Source organism: Telopea speciosissima, chromosome 5 (assembly GCF_018873765.1).
Source record: "Telopea speciosissima isolate NSW1024214 ecotype Mountain lineage chromosome 5, Tspe_v1, whole genome shotgun sequence".
Classification (NCBI taxonomy): Eukaryota; Viridiplantae; Streptophyta; class Magnoliopsida; order Proteales; family Proteaceae; genus Telopea; species Telopea speciosissima.
Genome location: NC_057920.1, coordinates 7,989,000 through 8,014,845, shown reverse-complemented (window position 1 = coordinate 8,014,845; position 25,846 = coordinate 7,989,000). Strand labels below are relative to the sequence as shown.

Genomic DNA, 25,846 nt, shown 5'->3' with positions numbered 1-25,846 from the left:
TTAAATCTCATCAAGAAACGAAATTCCCAGCGGATTCGTGCTCCTCACTTCATATCTCGGAAGTGTTGGAGACGAAAGAAACACTCTCTCGCTATCTCTCTCTCGCCAGTAGCATAATCCCTCTTCTGTGTGGGAGAAATTTTAGGTCCCTGTCCTTCCACTCTGTTGAAAACGGTTTGAAGAGACTATAACTCTCCTTCTCTGTTGCTATCAATATAATGTCTTCAGCTCTTGGTCTCTCCACATCTGAAATCTGCACATAGTTACCGGGAAAAAAAAAAATGAAATCTGCACACCAATTTCTTAACGAGTTTCCCCTGTAAAATGAAAATGGCGAGGAACAGTGGAAAGCATGCATCGACGAAACTGGTCTTTCTCTTGTCCTTCGCAGGGTTTCTTGGAGCTGCTCTAATCGCAGATTTCTTCTGGGCTTCATCTTCTTCTCTCTCTTCTGCTTATTCGTCCATTGCCTCCAATTGGGTACTCGAGAAATCTGAGACTGTAGTCGTCCCCAACGTAAAAAAGGTGAGTGAGATCCAATGACATTGCTTTTTCGTACTATGAAACATGGATTTTTAGTTATTTTTTTTCTGTTTGTTTGAGGATTATTAAATTCGGGTTTGATTTGGGAGCGTTAGGCTGAAAATGGAGGTCAATTCTTTCCCAGAGGCTCTTATTTAGGACTTGTACATCTGCAGGGGTTATAAACTAGGATGATGTTGGTGTGTTGCTGTTCATTGATCACGAATTGATTTTCAATCTTGTGTTTTTTTTTGGTAGACAAAATCTGTTAAGAGCAAGAATGCAACGCATGATCCAAGAATCTTGTCGGGAACTTTTGCGGATTTACCTGGACCTGAGCTAAAATGGGAAAAGATGGCACCGGCACCTGTACCTCGTTTAGATGGGGCAGCAATTCAGATCAAAAACCTTCTTTATGTGTTTGCCGGATACGGTACCATTGACTATGTAAGAATATTTCACATTCTTAAAGATCATTACAGTTTTATTGCATAGTTTGTGACTACAGCCTTATTGTTGCCTGAAGTGCTTTTGTTTTTATAATGTATAGTTTCTACCAGTTCAGAACTTATGCACTATGTTTGAGTGTCTTTGTCGCTAATTGCCGACTTGAAGTAATGCTTACTCTTCACATGTACTGTGATAGGCAATATTTGCTCAAAGCTTCCATTTACTCGATTATCAGTTTTCTGATTTACATTATTGGCTTACAATTGTTGGGAACCCTTTGCCACTTCTGATATAGTTGATTTGAAGTGCTGCTGAGCTGTCAAGGTTAATTATTGTGATGATAAAAAAGTAATAAAGATCAGTCAGAACTTATAGCAATTTAAGATGCTTCTATGCAGAACTTAGCAGAGTAATGGGTGTATGGATTCTGTCTAGTCTACAGCAATATATTGCATATAAGAACAGCTCGATTTCAATTTAAGAGTATCTCTAATGTATTCTGCATTGGAAAAGCGAAGTCAGATGAATACATGGACTGTTGTGAAACTACTCCTCCACAAAAGACAGGGCCGGATAATTCTATGTATCTGTATTATCCAGAGAATTTTCCCCTTTGATAAGTACATTCATAGAGGTTTTTGCGACTTGATCAGTTGATTGTATGGGATGCAGGTATAAGAAACTGTTCTTTTTGGGGGGTGGGGGTGATTAGATCGAGTTTTATGTCCTAATGGGATCTATTTAGGACCAATTTGTGAGGTTGATTCTTCCAGGGATAAGCTCTCATCTCTTGGCTTAGGATTAGTTTGCTGTCTAAGAGGGACTCACTAACATCATGGCATCTTGGAAGATGGAGTGTTGGCTTAAGTTATTGCTTGGTTGGTTGACTTCAACTGAGGATTAGCCATGGTGGTTTGTGCACGTTATAAGGTCCTCCAAATTCTAGCCCCGCTACTTACATCACACTTATCCAATGAATCACGAGGGGCTAATACAACTAACAATCTGTTAGAGGTAGGTCACCAGGTTGCTAACGAGAGCTCCACTCGTCAAGGGTGTACTTAGATTTTGGACTCCCAAATGTGATGCAGATCTCAGTCAGAGGAAAGAAGAGGAGAATTACCTGTGATTGGATGAGAACCAGATTTTATTTCTGGCTTACGATTCATGTTCTGAACCAATTTCTAATTTAGCTAAACCACTGGTTTACTTAGATCGTGGGAGTTACTTAAGAGTCATTATTTCCTTTATTTTCTTCTGTTTTCTTATGTAATTAGTTTGCATGTTCAAGATAGGAGACTTCCAACTTTGCCTTTGCATGTAAGGAGTTCCCTTTTCTTTGGTTTTAGGTTTTCCTTTATTGGAGGTATAGTCATGTCTGATCAAGCCTATTGCTGTTCACACATGGGATATTCCTTGTTAGTTTTTGTTTTATTTTTAGAGTCGGTTTCAGTTATATATACATTATAAGAGGCATAATCTCCCCCACGTAATGCGTTAATGAAAGTTTGGCTTGCTGCCTTCTGTTTTGTGGTGATTCCAAGGTCATATCCCCTTTTTCTTCTTATTCCTTTTCCATCTTTTCCCCCATCAAACAAGGTTAGTTTCAAAACTTTCCTTTTTTGTTCCTGCGCATGCTTTATTTATCAAATTGGATTTGCTAAATAATTCCGGTTGTGAATTTACATGCTGAATTCTGATCTCATCTGTTGAGCAGTTTCTGATCGATATTACAAAGTCAAATTTCAATTCTCATAATCTAGCCATTGGAGTTCGATCTGACTTTTCAGAATCAATCATCAGTCCATAAGTTACACTCGATCAGAGTTATGCTCAAATCTGATATTTGGTTTCATCTAAAATCCTGGTTTCTTGTACTCTGTTCTGATTTGTTTTCAAGTTTTGGTTCCAGATTTCTTTGATGCTGTTTAATTGATCTAAGCCAAATGCACATCAAAATAAGGATCTGTTAGTGGTGGGAAAGAGAAAGAGAAGAGAGAGAAGTTGGAAGTCCCAAATTGTGGGGGGGGGGGGAGTAAAGAGAGGGGTGAGAAGAGACAACAATCTCAACTCATTAACTAACTAATCTAACTCCATTCACCATTAAATCTAATCATATGTGGCTGTTACCCATTACATGTATTTATAAATCTTAACAGCCAAAAAATAACCATAATTTCAAACTGCCTTGAACTCTCCAATCATGGACTGCTATTGGGGGTCCCTACTTGACTCAAATAACAAAAGAAATTAACCAAAAGGAAAAGTCCTCTAGTCGTTGGCTGACTTGGAGTCGTCCAAATCTATCTTGACAACTTAATTAGTAAAGAATTAACTAACCCATTTACAGTGTCCTGACCCTGTCCCACTGTTACAATAAAAATAAGTTGTTACAAACTACTACACAATCTGAAGTGATAAGATTCCAGAAATCTTGGAATCTAAAACTGCAAGCTCTTTTAGAAGTCTTCGAATTGTGTCCCTCTTCTAATGACAGCTGTCTAAAACAATTTTAAAATAAAAATATACTAACAACTAATGGACCCCACAATCTTAATCCCGTGTACATGATTAAGACCTCAAAAATAAGAAGCCCAAGCCCCAAGGTCCATAGAACCCTGCCACTGGCCAAAATAAAGTCTTCTGAGGCCCGATTGGCCCAATTGGACAATCTTAACTGCATCAAAGCCTTATTCTTGTTATTCTGAAAGCTGCTAAAATTTCCCAACGATTTACTGGCTTGGAAGTTTCCTACATCAAATAGGAATTCTTGGTATGTCGGGATCAGACCATTAGATTGGTCTAAAATTTTGATGTCATATTCTCCTTCCAAAAGAGGACTCAACCAGACTTTTGACTATATTTAAGCCCCTGATCTTCTGATATTTCAGTTCTCCTGAAATCTGTTTTTTTTTTTTTTACTGTTGAGAATTGGGAGAAAACTGACTTGTCTCTTAGGCACTAGCCACCTTTGTTTATAATAAAGTGATAGAGGGTACATTACAAGTATGGTAATGCCCCTAGGGCAACAAAATAGAAACCCTAATGACATAAATAGCCTAATACCCATATTACAATACTCCCCCTCAAGTTGGTGTATGAATATCACACATGCCCAACATGCATAAAATAGGATGAAAAACCTTACTACTAAGACCTTTAGTGAAAACATTTGCTAACTGATCATCTGTCTTCACAAAAGGAATACAAATAAGACCCTGTTCCAGCTTCTCCTTGATAAAATGTCTATCAATCTCTACATGTTTCGTCCGGTTATGTTGAAGTAGATTATGGGCAATACTGATAGCAGATTTACTGTCGCAGTACAGTATCATCGGCATTGGAACACGAACACCCAAATCTTGGAGAAGACCCTGAAGCTTAGGTAACTCACAAATCCCATGTGCCATTGCCCTGAATTCAGCTTCAACACTTGCTCTTGCAACCACCGCTTGCTTCTTGCTCTACCAGGTGACAAGATTGCCACCAATAAAAGTGCAGTACCCTGATGTGGAGCACCAATCATCATGTGAGCCAGCCCAGTCAACATTAGTGAATACCTCCACACACATGTGACTATGAGGCGAAAAAAGGATACCCTTTCCTAGAGCTGATTTCAAGTATCGTAAAATATGATATATAGCCTCTATATGGGAGGAATAGGGGATCGTGCATATATTGACTAACCAAACTGACTGCATAAGCAATATCCGAGCGAGTATGGGAGAGATAAATGGGATGACCAACCAACCTCTGATATCTGCCCCTATTAACTGGTTCACCATCCTTGCTTTTGAGGTGAGCATTAGCCTCAAGAGAAGTGTCAACGGGCTTGCACCCCAACATCTTTGTTTCTAAAAGAAGGTCTACTAGCCACCTTTATTTATAATAAAGTGATAGAGGGTACATTACAAGTATAGTAATGCCCCTAGGGCAACAAAATAGAAACACTATTGACATAAATACCCTTATACCCATATTACAACACTCGCCCTCAAGTTGGTGCATGAATATCACACATGCCCAACATGCATAAAATAGGATGAAAAATCTTACTACTAAAACTTTTAGTGAAAACATCTGTTAACTTATCATTTGTCTTCACAAAAGGAATACAAATAAGACCCTGCTCTAGCTTCTCCTTGATAAAATGTCTATCAATTTTTACATGTTTCGTCCGATCATGTTGAAGTAGATTATGGGCAATACTGCTAGTAGATTTATTGTCGCAGTACAACATCATTGGCATTGGAACACGAACTCTCAAATCTTGGAGAAGACCCTGAAGCCAAAGTAACTCACAAATCCCATGTGCCATTGCCCTGGATTCGACTTCAACACTTGCTGTTACAACCACTGCTTGCTTCTTGCTCTGCCAAGTGACAAGATTGCCACCAACAAAAGTGCAGTACCCTGATGTGGAGCGCCGATCATCTGGTGAGCCAGCCCAGTTAGGATCAGTGAGTGCCTCCACACGCATGTGACTATGAGGCAAAAAAAGGATACCCTTTCCTAGAGCTGATTTCAAGTATCGTAAAATATGTACAACCTTTATATGAGAGGAATAGGGGATCATGCATATACTGACTAACCAAATTGACTACATATGCAATATCTGGGCGAGTATGGGAGAGATAACTGGGACGACCAACCAACCTCTGATATCTGCCCCTATCAAGTGGTTCACCATCCTTGCTTTTGAGGTAAGCATTGGCCTTAAGAGGATTATCAATAGGCTTGCACCCCAACATCTCTGTTTCTGAAAGAAGGTCCAAAATGTATTTTCTTTGAGAAAGAACTACACCCCTGGTAGATCGAGCCACTTCAATGCCAAGGAAGTATCGTAGCTTGCTCAGATCCTTGATCTCAAATTGCTTGCCCAGGTATGTATTTCAGCCGGATCACTTCCTGTGACCATAATGTCGTCTACATACACTATGAGAATAGTGATGTTATCACCTACACGCCTGATAAATAGAGTGTGATCAGCAATGCTTTGCTTGTATCCCACTGACACTATAGCCCTATGAAACTGACTAAACTAGGCCCTGGGAGATTGCTTCAGCCCATATAATGCACTTTTCAGCTTGCAGACCTTTCCTTGAGTTGCATTGCTAGAGTAACCAGGAGGAATATCCATATATATCTCCTCAAGCTCACCATGGAGAAAGGCTTTCATAACATACAGTTGTAGCTCCCATTCTAGGTTAATTGCACGAGAGATGATAACTCTGATGGTGTTCATTTTTGCAACTGGGGCAAAGGTCTCCTGATAGTCGATCCCATAAGTTTGGGTAAATCCCTTGGCCACCAACCTAGCTTTGTATTTGTCCATAGTGCCATCAGCCTTTTGTTTGACTGTAAATACCCATTTGCATCCAACTGGTCTCTTATGGGGTGGAAGAGTTACCAAATCCCATGTGTCATTTTTTTCAAGAGCCCTCCTTTCTTGTTCGTTGCCTTTTTCCATTGAGAAATTGATAAAGCTTCTTGCCAGTTCTGAGGGATAGAAACAGAGGACAAAGAAGACAAAAAAGCAAAATTGGAAGGAGATAAAGAATTATATAACATAACATGGGAAATGGGATGCTGAGTACAAGTTCTATGTCCCTTGCAAGTAACAATGGGTAACTTTAGAGTAGGGTCAAGAGAAGGAGTACTATCACTAAGAGGAAGGAGATTACCTGACTAAGTGTTGGATCTTGGATCATGAGAAGACGATTGGCTAGGCATAGTGATAGCGGTGGTGTCAACTTGCATAGATGGAGCAGTGGTATCATCATTACTATCAACTTGGTGCCTAGAACGAGACCGAGAAAATACTCGGAGAGGTATTGGCTCCCCCTAAACCGAAGAGTCCGTTCCAACCGTGTCTGTCATCCCCTTCTCAACTGAACTCTTCGTCTTCTGGAATAATGGGCTACTATCAAGAGAACCCACCAAAGGCACATCTTCTCGTAAAGCTGCAGACTCACCTTGAAGATGTGTAATCACTGGGTAATAAGCTTTAGTTTCACAAAAGACAACATCCATGTTTACCAGCACACGACGGGATGGTGGGTGGTAACTTGTAACCCTTCTGTGTGGCAGAATACCCAATAAAAATGCTCTGAAGACCCCATGGATTTCCCTTGAAGTTGATGGTTGTGAGCAAAACACACACAACCAAAAACTTGGGTGGGGGGGGGGGGGGGAGAACAAAGGAGGATGATCTAGTAAGCATCTCAATAGGGCAGCTAGACTCCAATACTCTAGATGGCATTCTGTTGATAAGTTATGCTGCTGTAAGGACTGCTTCACTCCAATACTGAGCTAGTACATGCATCTCAAACATAAGTGATCTGGCTACTTCCAATAAATTCCCATTCTTGCGTTAGTCAACTCCATTCTGCACAGGGGTATACACACAACTTGTCTGATGGATAATCCCATGGCCAGCAAGATAGGACTGAAACGCACCATCATCATACTCTTTCCCATTATCAGTTTGGAGAATCTTTATCCTGGCATCATATATTGTCTGAACCAAATGATGGAGTTGAAAACATTGAAATACTTCACTCTTAAGCCTCAACAAAAATATCCAAGTAAGCCTAGGCAGTCGATAAATGTAACAAACCATCGATACCCAGTAACAGAAATACAACGGGCAGGGCCCCCGTATCAGAGTGAATCAAAGCAAACAGAACTAAACTTTTATTATCTGAAGTAGGATAAACACTCCTAGTTTGCTAGGCAATGATACAAGTATCACAAGATAAAGTGTTTGAATTACACCATTTAAACTAAGTGGGAAAAACTCTGGCTAATGTTCTTAGTGAAGGATGTCCCAAATGCCTGCATCACTGGTATATCTCAGACAGTGCAGAGGTGGAATCAGTGTGATGTGCTTCAGGAGAAACTTCAGAGGAGGAACTACTGTTAAGAAGGTAGAGACCACCACTCATTTTACCACTGCCATTCGTTGCCACTGTCACCAAGTCCTGAAAAACACAGTATGAAGGGAAAAAAGTTACTTTGCAGTTCATTGTGACTCTGGTTCTCTACTGAACTTTCTAGACCCGATCCGTAGGTGATTTAGATTCTCCTTGAATTGGGAGCAGTGAGCTTAGGAACTCTAACGAAGCCAGCCTTTGGGAAACTGTTCAATTAGTTGGCTGAACTGCTTAGGCAACTATCTGCTGACATGGCTGCCTTGAAACAACATAGGGGTGAGTTTTCCTATTTCCCTATACCTGAAAATCCCTGGATGGATGAGGAATTACCGACTCATTTTACTGCAAATAATGCCATGGGAGCTTCTTCTTTTTTTTTGGGGGGGGAGGGGGAGGACCATACAGGGTACCTACAATGGCAGCCTACCCTTGAGGATATCTTATGCACCGTACCTGAAGCTAGGTTGTGTAACCGATGTACTGATGATATCCAGAAACTTAAGCTTGAGTTGAAAGAGTACAGTGGATAAATTGGATTCTCAAGTATTCTACAAGTGGCTTTCTAGCTTGGATGGTTTTGATTGGTTTGATTAGACAAATCCCAGGAAATTGAAGCTAGCCCAAGCCAAGTTGGCTGGACTTGCCAAGGAGTGGTGGTGGACATAGGAGCAGATGTTGCAAATTCGACGTACAACTCCTGCTATTTGGAATTTGGGAAGAGATTAAGAAAAATTTGAAGAACAAGTATTTACCTCGTACAATAAGAACACGACTATATGTCAGATCAACACTCTACAACAAGATAACTTAAATGTGGCAGAGTACATGGAGCAGTTGGACGCATCGTTCTCATGCACAGGGATTGATGAGGACGACATTCAGTTGATTTCACGGTTCAAGATAGGGTTAAATCCTGAAATCATGAAGCAAATAAATGTCCATGATGTATATGACCTTCAAGTCTATCAGACGGCTATTCAGGCAAAGGAAAATTTGCAGATGCTCTCCAAGAAGTTTGTTACTCAAGCTGGGGAACAGAGCACCCACAGTTAGCATTGTCACAGATAAACCCACAAGTCGACCTTTGGGTACCTCTACAACTATATAGACAACAAGGGTAAGCATAGTGCAAGGTTTCGCCGGTATTTTTTTTCCCTGGTTACTACAGCAACCGAAATGGAACCCAGTGTGATATTGATAATACCATATGTTTGTCGAAATTCGGCATTTTGCCAAAATTTCTGTACTATTTTTCATTTCACCGAAGTTTCAGCCGAAACATTACAAACCCTGTCTTTTAAATTCTTGGTTTCGACTTTCGACAAGATGGGTCGAAATTTCGACCTATATTGTCACTTTTGTTTGGTTTCGACTTCAAAGCTCGAAAACTCCTATTTTCTTGCTATTTTGGCCAAATCTTTCCCATACAAGCTTGGAACTAGTGCTTGGGCAGTAGAGGAACATAGTGGAAGAGAAGATTTGTGCAAAATCCAAAGTTCTAGGTAACTCACTTTTCCCCAAAACAAATTTTTTTTTTCCCAAAAAATTAGGATCATTCAATTTTTTATATGTTAAACATTGTAGCCTGATCTATGACTTCACGGAGTTGGATTTTTTTTTCTGTTTTAAAATTTTCTGGATAAAAGATGATTTCTTGCATCAATATTTTGAAAAAAAATAGGGTTAGTACTTAGTGTTTGGAGGTCATTTTTATATATTTTGGACACCGTTGGCTGATCTACGGCTTCATAGAGTCCTTTTTTTTTGTCTGAAAAATAATTATTTTAATTTCTGAAAATTTAAAATTATTTTAAAAAATCACAGAAAATTTAGAAAAATAGGGAGAATTTTTAAAATTGATGTAAGTATTGCTGCTGTATTTTAAACTGAAAATGATGATTTATGTCTCATTCCACTATTATTTTTGATAACTTATGGTAATACACGTCTGGCTCTGATACCAATACACATACACAAGCTTTCTTCAAGTCGTTCTTCATATAAATTCAAGCCATTACAAATTCAAGCCATGAATACAACTTCAAGCCTTTACAACACTCAATAACTCTTACTAGGAAATAAATACAAAGCTAACTTCTTCATACCAAAGGCCTTAATCATGTTTCATGTGTCTGGTAAGCAGTTGGTTGAGACACTCACTAAGGTCTTCCTCGTTCTATGTTTTCTTGTTTATGGGACAAGCTGATGATATTTAGCACCACTGAGCTCGTGGACCGGTGATAGAATAATATATGTGCAAAGTAGTACCTTGCTAATTTTACAGTCTGAACGTTTGATTCTGGTTTAGATATCATTGGCTGAACATAGATTGGAGATTGGTTCTCTCAACAGTTGCATGCTGTTGTGGAGTGTCAGAGAATGATCTTGATGAGCCTGTTCAGAAAAATTCATAGAACTGATGTATTTTGAACATATATGGTTACTTAATTAAGAAACAATTCATTTACAAGTCTTTTTAGAGAAGTTTCTGTAGATTGTGAATTAATAATTTTTAAAGACAGTATTTGCTAAATAAAACAGGGAGTATGAATGTGTTTTCCCGCTTGTTTGGTTGCTTCTCTTTCCTACTGGTGATCAAAACACTTTCTATGGAATTCTGTTAAGTGATAATGGAAATCTGCCTTTTGTCTAATATTATGGGTTCTTTCAGTTAAAGAGTGAGAGTTACAATGCTTTTGATTGAATGATTATCTTCAGCATTTAAATATCATATATTTTCCTAATACTTGTGTTCATTTTAAAAATTTATTAAGATAATTGTGGATAGAGGAATAGCTAGGGAATGACTGGACATTGAAGGCATTGTATATACTTCAAAATCTATTCTCTCCTCACAGTAACTGTTGGACACTACACAGTTGGCCTTACTGTTCTCTCTTTTTTGTTTATGTTTTTATTTGGCAGGTGCATTCACATGTTGATATCTACAACTTTACGGATAATACTTGGGGTGGAAAGTTTGATATGCCAAAAGAAATGGCACATTCACATTTAGGAATGGTGACAGATGGGAGATACATTTATGTGGTGTCAGGGCAATATGGTCCACAGTGCAGAGGACCCACATCCCGTACTTTTGTGCTGGACACAGAGACGAAACAATGGCGGGACATGCCCCCATTACCCGTCCCTAGGTATGTCCCATAATGAAGTGGTAACGTAAAAGAATGGTTCTTTCTGTCAGGAGCATTTGTCAACCATGGTTTCCCCACTCATACTCGTTCTGAATATGTTTATTTCACACATCACTTGTTTGATTTTTTAGCTTTAGAGGCAGTAATCAAAACTGAAAGAGGATGGGTGTGACGTCGGGGCCTAACCATTGGCATGTCTGTAATACTTGCGGGGGCATGCGTGCATGGCTCATGCGCCCGATGATGGTCTTTGTTCTTAGGACGGGGCATGTCAATGTACCTTGTCATGTTGGCATTGTGGAGAAAGTGTAGTGGCATTTTGGGAAATCAAAGAGTCATGACAATCTGAAATACGACAATATGATTTTTCGAGGGGTTTAATGTCTCCAAAGGAACAAAAGTTTAAGGGCCACCTTGAGGAAGGGTGTGTGCCTCTCCCTCCTTGGTGTCGTTGCCTCAATATGGCATCATGGCTTTCCACAAGTAAGGCACTGTGTGCAGGTTGGCCTAGCCACTCATGCTGTCATGCATCAATAGCACATGTATTCCATGGGTGAGCACTTGTTAGTCGGAATGGGCCATGAGTTTTTCCCAGGTAGGTTGCTGTTCTTGCAGGGACCATGTTAGCAGGAGGTGCTAGCATGATGCACTATCGAGGGTAGAGGCTCCAATTTGTCGATGCTACTTGTACCTAGTATGCGCCCGAAGCAACAATAGGTTTCAGTGAGTGGGTTATCCTGTGTCATGTAGTGTGGGTGTACTTGTCCTGGACGTAGCTTGGGTTCAGCGTGTCTGGGATGCGTATATATTGGCGCTAGCTACTAGCATGCATTGTGTGATAGTGGTGGCTTGAAGTGGACGAGTTTGCTGCAGGTCTGGCAAACCTTCGGTATGCTTTGGGTGTTGTGAAAGGGGTTCCCCATAGCCGTTTGAGGGGTGGTAATGACACCTTGGGTGCAAGCATGGTTGGAGTCTTGAGCTGGTGTAGCATGGCTTGCCTTATGGCGGTGTGGAACTAGTGATGGGCTCCGATGACAAAGGAATCCATAGTGTTGGGTGAGTGTTTATGTTAGGTCGGATGGAAGCAACTTCTAGGTTGTCGGGCTTGGCTTTTCGAGTGACCCTAGTCGTTGGGTGAATGTCTTGGTGGGGATGCAATGATGTGATAGTGTGGGTTAGGTCGAGCAAGCTTCAACATTGCGTATGGCCTGTGGGCAAGTCGTGTCCCATCATTTTTTGTGAAGACATGTTTAGGTGAATGCTATGATGGCTTGGGTGGTGTTAGGCTGGCATTGGTAAAGCGTTGGCTAGGGCTCCACACCGGTAGTTTTGAACCTGGAAAGAACTTGTTCATGACAGTTGCTATCAAAGCAGAAGTTTTAAAGCCTTATTTAATGGGTGCTCTGGTAGTTGATTCCAGAGTGGGATAAAGTGCCAAGAGGAGGATGCCCCAATCGACAATTCTACTGATGGACGTCAGAGGAAGCTGAGTTGAGCTGATGAGATTGAGAAGGTAATGCAGCAGTTATAGTTGTCAAGGAGTCGCCTAGGCGTCCAGGCGGATTTTGTGGTGTCTGGGCGGTTGCCGTCTTAGGGTATTAAACGCCTTGTCCCTTATTTATTGAACTCTTGTTTTCAAGATGAGGTTCCATGGTGCATGCTCTTCGCCGATGATATCGTTTTGGTGGACGAGACAAAAGAGGAGATTAACTCTAAGTTGGAGCTTTAGAGGTCAACCTTGGAAACAAGAGGATTTAAGATTAGTAGTATATGCTGTGTTATTTTAGTCACACTACGATGGATACTGATATGGTGCGAATTGAGAAAAGAGAGATACAATAAAGTGACTATTTTAGATATCTAGGGTCAATCAAAATTAAGAAGGTGACATAGAGGATGATGTTTCACAGAGAATTAAAGTGGGATGGATGAAGTGGAGAGGCGTGTCCGTAGTGCTGTGTGATTGACGTATTCCTTCAAAGCTTAAAGGAAAGTTCTATAGGACTGTTGTTTGACCGACCATGATGTATGGGGAAAAATGTTGGGCAGTTAAAAAGTGTCATATTGATAAGCTTTGTGCAGCAGAGATGAGGATGTTAAGATGGATGTGTGGAAAAACAAGGATAAAGTACGGAATGAATATATAAGAGCGGACTTGGGAGTTGCCTCGATAAATAACAAGCTCCGAGAGAGTCGTTTAAGGTGGTATGGTCATATTTAACGGAGGCCTAGGGACGCCCCCAGTAAGGAGGAGTGATATGATTCCGATTGATGGAACTAAAAGAGCTAGGGGCAAGACCTAAAATGACCATAGGAGAAGTGGTGAGGAAGAACATGCATAGTCTAGGTCTTGTACCAAGTATGACCTCGGACAGAGCCTATTGGAGGGTAGGATCCATGTCGCAGACCCCATTTAGCTGAGAATCTCCTAACATGCTGGGTTGTGCCTCTTTCCTCTATCTTTCATTTGTCTTTTTTCCCTTTACATTTTTTATCTCTTTGTCCATCCCTCTTCTCCCATCTTTCCTTTCCCTTTTTGGTTAGAACTTTGTTTTCCCTATTTTGTTTTGTTTGGATCCATGTAGCCGATTCCAGTAAGTTGGGCTAAGGCTGAGTTTGTTGTTGTTGTTATTTTATTTCAGTTGCGTAAGATATTATTCATAAATAAGCAAATAAACCCCCTATTTGAATCCAATAAAAATAGTTAAAAATAAAATTCCAAAATGATAAAAAGTCAACCCCCCAGTTCAAGAACAAAAATTGGATTTTTGAAGGTAGGTGAAAATTTCAATTTTCTAATGCTGGGGTTTTTCTCAATTCTAAAAATTCCATAAATCTTAATATGGTAGAACATTGCTAAAAACCAAAAGTGCGGTAAAATAGTCATTTGTTTTGATTTCTAAAAAAATATTTTCATTTAGTGCGATTTTGACAGTATTCCCGTACACCAAAAAAGGTTTGACCAGAACATAATTCATTCAATATAAATCAGATTTAAGCAATCTTGGATTTGTTTTAAAGCTGGTTTTGTGGTCTACCAAATACAAAAAGTCTCATGTAAAAATAAAATCATTTAACCAGTCAAACTTCTTAGAGAACAAGAACATTTCTCTAAATTGAAAGCAGTTTAATTACTTATAGATAAGATCATATTATCTAAAAAGAATATAACCGAATGTGAGACTAAGTATACCATGACAATGACCAATTCCAAGAACAGTATAAACCAACTGTATGTTTTGATTGTTTCAAACTTCCAATAGCTTGTTTCTTTAATTCTGCTGTCTTCTAATTTTATGTTGATTTTTGATGACTTGATGTGGCTTAATATTGATTTTTTATGACTTAATGTGACTTAATGTGGTTTTTTTATGGCATGATGTGGCTTTATGTTGATTTTTGATGGCTTAATGTGGCTTTTTGTTGATTTTTTATGATATAAGGTATACAATATCATAGTTGTCAAGGCGTCGCCTTGGTCACCTTGATTTTGGATCCTCTCCAACGCCTTGGGTCGCCTAGACGCTGTGACAACTATGTTATACGTTGTAACATACTAAATAATGTTAGAAAAGAGGGGAAATAAAAAATAACACTTGGGCGCCTTAGTGACCTAGCCAACACCTAGGCAGATGTCTTGTCGCCTAAGTGCTTAGGCACCCCTCTACCGCCTTGGATTGCCTTGCCGCTTTGACAACTATGGCAGCAGTGGAAGGAGAATCGCCTTCAAGCAAATAGAGAGTTAGAGACCACCATGCACCTTACCACATCCAATCTTCATCCCTGTCACCGTATCTTGAAAGACACAATGGGATGGACAGAAGGTAACTTTGCAATTTAAATCTCTAGTAAGATTACTAATGGAAAGATGATTAGTAGTGAAATTAGGTATATGCAAAACAGAAGATAAAGTAAGACATGGAGAGTAGCAAATAGAACCCTTTCCAGATATAGAAGAAAGAGAACCATCGGCTATTCAGACTGTCTTTCCCTGAGGAGGAGGAGTACTGGTGAAAAAGACTGGAAGACCTAGTCATGTGATTAGTGGCACTGGAGTCAATGATCCAGGGACTGGAGACTACCGATGCACAATGACCACCAAAATGAATACCTGAACGAGCAAAGTGGAAACTTGAAGGTGCAGAGGCAGGTGCAAATGATGATGCAGTGGTAGCAGGAGAAGCCTTTAGAATTCGACAGAAAGCTTGAAGTTCATCCTGGGAAAGATGAGTGCCTGTAAGAGTGGGAGTTGAAACTGTCTCAGTGTGGTTGGCCTAATTATTGGATCGACCTCAACCACTGCCACCACGACCATGAGCACTATAGGCCTCAAAATCAGCAGGTTTAGCATGAAGCTTCCAATAATTAGCCTTAGTGTGCCATGGCTTGCTGCAATATTCACACTTGACAATCTCCTAAGAGCCGTCTCCAGTGCGTGGGAGCCCATCAGAGGTAGGAGTAGGACGGGAGACAGTTTGTAAGGCTGATCGATCTGTATTGAGAAGGATGAAGTATGGTTGAACAGCGGCTGTCCTCAGTATGGACCAAAGCATAAGATTGCTCCAGAGTAGGGAAGGGATCTCTGCTAAGGACCTGGACACGAATCTGATCGTACTCAATGTTCAGACCAGCCAAAAAATCGTAGACCCGAATCTTGTCTTCATGTTTGCAGTATGCAGCTATGTCAATAGCACTGGTGGGCTGATTATCAGCATAATGATCAAGCTCTTATTATAAACTGTGGAGCTCGGCATAGTATTGAGAAATAGACATCTCCTTCTGTTTGGTGTCATGAACCTTCTTACGTAGCTCATACACCTGGGCATCATTCCCTACCTGAGTATATAAGTAGCCTTCGCAGCTGTCCAGATCTGGGTAGCAGTGTCCAATAGTAAATAAATAACCTTTGGCAATATTAGGTTGTATGGAGTTAAGCAAGAAGGACATCACCAGAGAATCATGAGAGATCCAACATTCCTAAGGAGGACCTTCATCAAAGGGCTTCACAATATCACCAGTAAGATGCCCTTTAAGGCCACGGCCAGCAATGGTCAAAGAGGATGATCGAGACCATATCAAGTAGTTGGTCCCATCTAATTTGATGGAAGTAGTAGCAAAAGGGAGGTACTCATTATGACCCTGTCCGTCCGATCCGGAAGACGCAGTAGTATAGGCTGACATAATGATGGGATAAATAGGGCAGAATCAACCAAAGGACCAAATCTGAGAGAAAATCGACCAAAAAAGGGTGATTTCAGATATCACCAAAAATAGCCGTCAGAGCAGGTTCAAAACTGGATTGAGTCTTGGATGGATTGAGATGTACTCCAAAAATAATCAACTTCTGATGAACCAAATAGAAAGCCCCAAATCTCGAAATTAGGTCAAAACAGGAGATTTCAGAGATCTTTCAAACTAGAGATCAGAACTTCCTGGAATTTGGATCGAGTTCTTCTCTGGGGTAGTCAAGTAGCTCGTCCAAAAATCAGCCTAATCTGAATAGAGATGGCTGAAATCGACCCTGCACGGTTTTGGAAGAAAACCCAAAAATTGTGAAATCGCAGAGATCAGATCTGATCTTCAAACTTCAAACTGTGACAGATGTTCTCCAATAACTGCAGAACTTGGTCTCCGATAAGGGGAGACTCGATCTTCAATATGAAGGAAGAAATCGATCTCCAAAAAATAAGGAAGAATCAATCGCAAAATCTGGGCAGCAACTGTCGATCTTCAAATCACCATATCATTCTTTAAAAAAAGTAAAGATGGAGGGAAGCAACTATATCCATAAGAATCACATCATTAGTGCTGCCCTTCTAGGTGAGGGAGAATTGAGAGAGGGAAGAAAGACTGTGAGGAAGGTGAAGAAGGTGGCGGTAGGAGGTGGACTGTTTAGGTTCAAATGGTGAAATTTTGGGAGAAAGAGGAAGAAGGGGAAATCAAGGGCTGTAAACTTATTTCAAAATTGTTAGCTCTAGTACCATGTTAACAGCAAATATAGGACTGTAATGCTTGGATGATTAAGTGACCAGCCAAGACCTTTATTTATAACCAAATAAAACAGGAAAAATTACAATTATGCTCTTATAACCGACTCTAATTAATAGAACAATTAGAGTCAGCTAGGAGGGGAAAATCTCAGTGGGAAAATCCTAGTATGTCCCTGCGGCATACAATTACACAATTCAACACAGAGGTTGATGAAGACAATTAAAAGCAGTAGTACCAAATGAGGTTGTGATTAAGGAAGATTTCAAGTACGCTCTGCATGAAACTGTCACCAACCCGGGTGCTATTCTTACCATTAGAAAATTTATTGAGTTTGTAATTCCACCTCACTACTTTGAAGAGAAAACTTCCAGGGGTGAAGACTTTATTCCTAACATCACTACATCTCCAGAGTTTTGTTTGGGAATGGTCAAAGCCGCTACTCACATGTTGTTTCCCCCCTTGTCACTGCAAAATTCGAGGTCAAATTTTTTCAAGCCGGGGAGAATTGATGCAGTTGAATCATCTAAATAAGCTTATTTTATTAGAAATTAGCCTTGGGTTGGGTTATATATGTGTTAGGCCTTTAGTCCAATGAGTTTTCTGTGTAATGCGCCACTTTAATGAGCCTATAATATGGGTAAAGGTTAGGCATACGAGATTAGTTAAGTTGGAGGTCAAAAATTTTCAAGCCGGGGAGAATTGATGCAGTTGAATACGGTTTAGGGGAGAGAGAGAATATAATATGTTATTATACTGAAAATTGGGAACAATCAGATCTGAATGTTTAAATCGATATAGTAGATTGAGCAATACCAGATCAGCCACCTGGCAATCCTACCAGCCGACTATCTCAAATCAATCCATTAATTAACTCTATCATAAGGGGGGTGGCGGTTACAATGCCTATTTATAGAAAGAAAAAAAAAACAAAGAAATCTTCTAGATCAGATCAAAAACTTAAAAAATACAATATCTAGATTGTCCTAACTAGGATTCTTAGATAGCTAAGGAATCTAGAATCTAGATTTCGTAAAGTAACTCGTAGACTAACAACTTATGACCCATGACTAGTCTAGGAATAAAATATAATGTAAATTCCTAACCAACATGGGAACCAGTACCACCAAAATAAAATATTAATCCCGTGCACTTTTTAGAACCCCCACTTTTGAAATTTATATTTCAGCTCATTGCAAGAATAAAACCCAAAAACTAGAGCCCAACCCAAACCATTACTAAAACGTAGCTCAAGTTTAAACCAGGCATGCATTATTCTTGACTTTTCTACACTGCGGCCTTGTCATCACTTTGGACCTTGTTTCCAGTTTTTATTTGACCACCATGAAAAAAAAATATTTGCTTAGGTACTTCCACATTTTCCTCATGGTTGTACATGTGAAATTTATGAGTGACTCTTCTGATTATCAAGAGTTTGATATTCTTCTTTTAGGTTCAAGTTCTTTTTATTCTGTAGAATTCGACAATTTTTTATGAAAGAGAGAGTTAGATGAAAGAGAGAGTTGGATGCACCTTTTTATGGCATGCTAAATCCATCAGTGACTGATTGATTATGACATTTGATGAATCCTGAAGAATATGATTGATCATAAATAAATGAATGGTTTGAACATGACAATTTTCAGGTATGCTCCAGCAACTCAGCTTTGGAAGGGCAGACTTCACGCAATGGGTGGCAGCAAGGAGGATCGTCATGAACCTGCAGTAGACCATTGGAGCATTGCAGTTAAAGATGGCAAAGCATTAGAGAAAGAATGGCAGAATGAAATACCCATTCCTCGCGGGGGGCCTCACAGGTTATTTACCATATTTTCTAAATGTGCAAGTAGTATTTTTTCAGAAAGTGAAAAAAGAAAAGGATTTCTATACTATTCAATGCATTATGCATGGAATTAAATTACACCCTGCAACTGTATAGTATTGGGTTAAGCAACGAACAAGTTTCCTAGTTGCCAGCTTTTCTATCAAATAAGTATTTTGATCATAAATGAATCTACAATTGTTTTCTTCGGCTTCCTTGTGCAAATCTATCTCATCATCATTTCAGCTACTGGAAGGTGATTGTATATAATGCAGTTGTGAGTTTTAGATCACCTAATGCTTATGTTGTTCTAAGTTTATATATTAATTTGCAAGAATATCCTCTGGTTATTGTCCCAAAGGTATAACCTTGCTAATCCTTTCCCTCACCCCTTCCTTTTCTTGATCTAAAAGATAGGCTTAGGGGCCTGTTGAAATGTGTTGCAGGAGCATCCTAAGATCCATATTGAATGGCTAGGATTTGCTCCACAAAATATAGGGTTGGTTTATGTTATCAATGGGCATAATTGTAATTTACTTTTATTAATTGTGTGGTTTATTTGAGGGTCAGGGGGGATATTTAAGTAGGGTTTCTTTTATACTGAAAAGGGGTCCATATGTTGGTTACCTTGGGAATTAAGTTTTTTTTTGAAGTGAAAGAGTCCAAGTATTGTTGTTAGAGGCCAGAGTCTTTATTTTTATTTTATTTTTTTACAAAGATTGGCTTACAGCCCTACAATTTTTAGTGGTTGATTAATGAATAAGTTTTGATTTGGTTTGCTGCTGGTTGGTAGCAATAGATGGGCTTGTGGCTGAATTCTCTCTCTCTCTCTCTCTCTCGTTATTCTTTTATTTCCCTACCTTTTCTCCCTTCGATAACTACTTCCTCTTCTCTTCCCTTTATTGCCTACTAGTTTTCACTTTTCAGACCCAAATTACTAATTTTCAGGTTAGTTAACATCTTTTCTCTCCCCTACAATGCTCTATCTCTTCCTCCTTTTCTGTCCTACCTTTTTTTCCCTCTCATTCATTATGTAGTGATGCCCTATTTCCTTCTCCTTTATTTTCTATCGATTTTTCAACTACCTGCAATATTATTTCTTATTTTAATCAGAAATTTCATATATTATTTTTCGCTTTTGTTTTCATCAAATTGCGAACCTAAGATTTGGGTCATATCAATCCATCAATATCCATCTGATTCTCTCCCTTGTTTTCCGTTATTTCCCTCTTTTTAGCCCCATTACCTGCTGGCTGTTTAAGGTTTTTTTTGGATCCTTTCCTGCATTAAAATGCTAAACATGTTTCCTTCTTGTGAAAATACTCTACAATTCCTACTAATGTTCAGTTTTCTTCTGGTTGTGAAGATATTCATCATTTTATTTGGGGGGGGGGGGGGGTTACAGTTTCAACCTTTCCTTTCTTGCTGAATTAACACAATACACTAGACAAGGTTCCAAATTTCCTCAAGGACGATGACTTAAACCCTTGGAGAAGGTGAAATATTTCCCTGTAATCAGCAGCATCTTGGGCGGAAATCTACAAATTTTAACGATACTTTACATGATGCTTATCTGAGCAAAAATACTCATTTATAATAAGTGATTACAATAAACCCATCCAAAATGGTTTTACAGCTTTGAAGGCTTAGTATGTCCTTGAGGTTTTGACCAATATTGGCTATTTTGCACGAATATAAGATGCATTCACACACCATGATGCAAGGTAAGTCATTCCAAAGAAATACACGTCTATATGCAATGCATGCCATTCCAAAGAAATAATTTTATTTATTTATTCAAATAAGAAATAAGTGATCAAAATTCAAAAGAAGTGAATTAAGTGGTTTTATGTAAAAAGAGAATAGTTTATAACTCAGTTTATAATATTATATCCCATATAGATCATAGTTATGTCTCTCTCTCTCTCTCTTATTTTCGTTATTACGATGGTAAAATTGAAGCAATCATGTTCTTAATGTTGTAGAATACTCAAATCATATGGAAAATGTTATCTTGCCCTTTTTTCCTTAAATTGTTTTGATAAATATGGGCTTTGAATAGGTCTTAGGTCAAAATTCCCAATTTCATCTATTTCGATGCATTTCGAGCTAAACTTCACTCTTGCTGCTGAAATATTTTGATGATTTCGGTAGAAACATTGTACTATTTCTGCACCCTCCTCCCCCCCAGCCCAACTCAGACACAAAAGAATGAGAAATATTTGTGCTTCATTTCCCCAGTTTCAATGGAAATCTGAAACAATTTCTGTGCTCAACATTGGTCTATATTTTGCTCTTACGTTTTGGAAAAATGTCAACGGCATGCTTGGAACTTTTGAAGACTTCTTTTCTGGGTTTTTTTTTTTTTTTTGGGGGGGGGGGGTGTGTGGGCTGGGGTGGGGTGGGAAGGAGACTAAAGTGGGGCCCAATCCTTGAGAGAGAAAACATGCTAATATGTAAAACGGATTTATTTTATTGTTCTATGTACATCTACTTATAGTATCTATGATGGCGCTCATAATCTTATCAGGAAAGTTAGTAGAGAACAAATGCTAACTCCTAATGACTGAACATGATCCATGAGTATTTTGCCATGTTTTGATGGGAGTTTGAGTAGAATTTCTGACAGTACTTAAATTAGGATAATTGTTGTATTTGCATAGTGAAATTTACATTTCAATTGCATATGGAAAAGAAACTATTTCTGTTTTTTGTTTATTTAGTTTTGGTTTGATTCATGTCATTTGCTTGCCACTTCGTATGAATACAACATTTGATAATGTAATACAGTGCTGCCATTCTTCTGTCCAAGCAATTGCATACAAAGATTTTATATTTTATTTTTATTTTTGTGCAAGTTTTATTTCTTGAATGGAAACTTTTGAAATTTGCACTTCACAATTTATGAAGTACGAGTATAATCTTTTGCGAGTGGTGAGGTTTCTCTATGGGGGTAATGCATCTTCCATATTCCCTTGAGAAAAACCACAACGAATCTTCCAGTCAACAATTTCATACCCCCTTGTGTTTCCTAACAGTTACAAGTTTGCTGATTATTATCTTTTCTTCCTAGGAAGTTCTAATTGCATGGATTTCATTATTATTTGCTCACTATGCCTATGGTTTCATATACATTATGATTAGGGCTACTCATGGGAAGAGGGGGGGGGTGTGTGGGAGGAAAGAACCATAAAGCTTGCATCATGTAATCTTAGGTTATATCTCTGATTCTTGAATTTATATTCTGGCAGGGCTTGTATTGTGGTTGATGACCGGCTGATGGTTATTGGTGGTCAAGAGGGTGATTTTATGGCCAAACCTGGATCACCTATTTTCAAATGCTCTCGAAGGAATGAGGTATTTGAGATGATTCCTTTATTGTAATCAAATAATAGAATATGGATTTGGTTAACATTGAAAGCCAATTGCTTTATAATTAGAAATAGGGCCAATCTCATCTTGGAGCATTGTTATCAATTGGATTTATGGTCTATGATACATAATCCAGTTACAATAAGCTTATACCTGTTTTGGTATTAGATGGTTATCGGCCTTTGTTTTTAATGCCACTGGATGTAATGGGCTCAATTATAAAGCCCAATAGTTTAGTCGTGGGGGTACCTGAATTTAAAGTCTTCTCCTTGTGACATTAGGAGTAAAGTAAAATTAGTTGTTTGGCTGTAGTTTCTTTAGGATTTTCAAGTTTTTAATTTTCATATATAGTTTAGAAGTATAATTATGCTCTATTTAGTCTATTACTGGTCAAATAAGTAGTGGATTGAGTTGTATTAGAATTACGGATGTTCTACTTGTAGGAGTCAGATTTTGAGAATTTTGTATAAGCATCTCTACCCTGCCCTGTTACCATACGAGTTTAGTGTCTTAAGCTGAGTTTTGAGTTTGACTAGCTATTCCTTGGATTCTAGTTGTTGTTTTCTATTGGTTTCTAAATCTGAGTTTCTATTTTGGCTACATTCTATTTTTTTGAGACTGCTCCATATCTTCAAATCTGACTATTAGATCGACATAAGATTTACAGGCTTGTTCTCCTTGGCTAATAGACCATTCAACCAGATTTTCATGCATATCTGAGTTGTCCCTATACCTGCGATCCTGTCGCAAGCCGATCTCCCACTGGACTTCGCTGGTTTGAGATTAGCACTGCATTAATTGGATTGCTTGATTGGGTCCCAGCTAATTAAGGTTTCATTGACCCTGACTTCATCAGTCCTTCAGTAAAGTCCTTGATGATCTTGTCATCGTTTTCTTGTCTCAATTGCAAGCCACTATAAGGGATAAAGAAGAAGAAAATTAAGTTGCTTTCTAGCTCAAGCGTTATGTATGTAGGTTTTATTTGTAGCTCAGAAGAGAAAGAAGTGATTCTACCCAAAAAAAAAAAAAAAAAAAAAAAGAAAAAGAAATGAGAGAAAATTAGGATCATAGGTTCAGAATTTGTAGGGTTCTGGAGTTGGATTAGGAAAACATTGAATTCAAGAAAAAAAAAAAAAAAGAAGACTGGAGAGGGTAAAGGTGCTACTGTATGAGGATTATAGTTTTTCATTGGTTTTCTGGTGTCTATTTGTGGACTTGGTGCATGTCCTTTTGTAATGTGATTTTGTTTTGGGGTATTAGGGATTATTTGGGCCTCATGAAAAAAATTTCCATATTGCTGCAATAAGTTTCATATGGTTCTTCATAGAATGGATTCATAATGCTTACATCCCTTTTAATATTTTCATTGTGTTTGTTAGCATTCTGTTGCTTTAGACCAAGAGGGTTGATGCCTAAGGATTTTCAAAGCTGGCCCCAAACAATTTGAGTCGGTTGCTTAATGCACTTGTCTGTTATTTCTTAGAGAAAATAAAATTGAAGTATTTGAAAAGCCAGATGTGTTGTTATCCCTGTTCTTACGATGAATCATTGCTACAATGATTAACTGAAATTGTGTTCAACAGTGATCGATAGAAAAAACATCCTATTGTTGGTCATATCATTGTTTGGTATTTTGGTTCCGTTTTGTTCTTAGCCGTTTAATATTTCTTGGAAAAACGACATACTTGCCTAGTGTCATATGTGGAAGTAGTATTCCCTGTATTATTTGTGAAGTGGTGTCAGTCGTGCTCTTTTTCATAATGCATTGCAATAGTGTGTTGAGGATGCATATTTGGACGAGAAGTCTGTTCACTTATTTTTTTTGTAGGGATTAGGTTGTTAGCTTCCCCTTTTTATTTGATTTTAAGAAAATAATACAATTAATTTGGTCTGTTCCAGGTTGTATTCACTGATGTTTATATGCTGGATGATGAAATGAAGTGGAAAACATTGCCTCCAATGCCAAAGCCCAACTCCCATATAGAGTTTGCGTGGATTCTTGTGAACAATTCTATTTTGATTGTGGGAGGCACAACAGAAAAGAACCCTGTGACAAAAAGAATTATCCTTGTTGGAGAGGTTCTCCGGTTCAATTTAGATACAATGGTATGGCCCTTTTCCTATCATTCACTTGCATTAATGAATATAGGTAAGCATTTAGTTGAAGACAGATCTCCCCATGGTAGTAGAATTGGGGTGTGCTCTAATAAATGTTGTATGTAAAACCCATTGATGTGTGTGGTTTGTCAACAAACTACATCAATTAAGCTTTTTGTAATTATGCCATAATCTGATCACTTGCTAGTCCCTCCTTTGCTCTCACATCGATTTCTTTCTTTAATTCTTGCTGTTAAGCACTATTTCAAATTACTATTCGAATTCTAACTGAGGGTGAACTTTCTTTTAATTCCTATTTTTGTTTGCTATAAACAAGAAAGGGACACCCTATAACCCAACTGCTGTTCTTTTTATTTATTTATTATTATTATTTTTTTAATGGTATGGAGTGTATGGTATGGGTGATTCTAAATAATTGGTACATCTCTGGAGTCTCCACTTGATAGGTCATGTATAATAAGAGATTCCTCTGTTTCAGTTGGCAACCCAAGTGGGTAAAAGTTATTCAATATAATAGCTTCCTTTCTCATAGGAAAAAAAAATGTAGTAAATCCTTTTTGAACTGTTCACTGGTTTCAATTTGTAAAATTTGGCGGATAAAATGCTTCTGATGTCTAGATTGCTGTTAGCATTGATCTATACTATTCCCCATGATTTGTACACCACATCGTCCAAGAAGCTGCATCATATATTTTTGTGTGTGTGTGTGTGTGTGATTGCCTCTATTACTATTGGATTAAATTTCCCTTGATTTTGCCTGTTTTATTGCACTCTGGCCATTGTTGATGTAAATTTTAACTTGAGTACATTTGACGTTTATGCTTTGTTCCCAATGGCAGAAATGGTCAGTTTATGGGAAGATGCCTTATCGTGTGAAAACCACTCTGGTGGGTTTCTGGGATGGTTGGTTATACTTCACATCTGGACAGCGAGACAGAGGACCAGATGATCCCCAGCCGAGGAAAGTTGTCAAAGAAATGTTTAGAACCAAATTGCACTTGTGATTTTTTCTTAGTCAACAATTCTGATTGTAACTAGAGGTTGGTTTATTCTCTTCTATTTCTTTCTTTTTTCTTTTTTTTTTGGGGGGGGGGGGGGTGGGGGGTGGGCTAGTCAAGTGAGTGCTTGAGCTTGACTGATTGTAGCATATGGGGGGTTATAGAAGAATCTCACCTTCCCTATTTTTTTATTCTCATTTCACTGCCTGCAGCGTAGTGATTATACAGAAATCCCCCCACCACCACACACACACATTTCTGCTAGCTCCCATGTTCGTTGACATGCAAATTTATGTATAACCTAACAAAGCTAATATGTGATGAATCTTAGGGAATCAATATCTCGAGACTAAGTCTGTAATAGAAGACCAATTAGATGTTACTTTGGGGGAATCAAAGATGCACACCTGGTGTTCGATAAAATAACTGAACCAACCGTTATTCTTAATCTGAGAAGTGTTGGCAAAAGTCAGCGAGTATAAACTT

General features: G+C 38.6%; 1 protein-coding gene across 2 annotated transcripts; it reads left to right on the top strand.

Annotated features, from left to right (window-relative positions):
* The first annotated feature begins 290 nt into the window (after positions 1-290).
* LOC122661357 (kelch repeat-containing protein At3g27220-like) lies at positions 291-25,411 on the top strand. Of its 2 annotated transcripts, none has more exons than XM_043856725.1 (7): positions 291-516; positions 781-969; positions 10,833-11,062; positions 18,697-18,867; positions 22,124-22,229; positions 24,144-24,350; positions 25,202-25,411. In XM_043856725.1, exons 1-7 carry the CDS (start codon positions 325-327, stop codon positions 25,364-25,366), a joined length of 1,260 nt encoding a protein of 419 aa, XP_043712660.1. In that variant the 5' UTR covers positions 291-324; the 3' UTR covers positions 25,367-25,411. The 2 variants fall into 2 exon arrangements, with proteins under 2 accessions (XP_043712660.1, XP_043712659.1); XM_043856724.1 differs by having other exon boundaries at positions 292-525.
* The last annotated feature ends 435 nt before the right edge of the window (positions 25,412-25,846 follow it).

What these genes read in the sequence shown, in the direction of transcription:
- LOC122661357 (XM_043856724.1), top strand. Translation starts at nt 325, where the DNA reads ATGAAAATGGCGAGGAACAGTGGAAAGCATGCATCGACGAAACTGGTC. An exon ending in CCTCGCGGGGGGCCTCACAG is followed by an intron (nt 18,868 to 22,123) that starts GTTATTTACCAT and finishes ATATTCTGGCAG; the next exon opens with GGCTTGTATTGTGGTTGATG. An exon ending in AATGCTCTCGAAGGAATGAG is followed by an intron (nt 22,230 to 24,143) that starts GTATTTGAGATG and finishes GGTCTGTTCCAG; the next exon opens with GTTGTATTCACTGATGTTTA.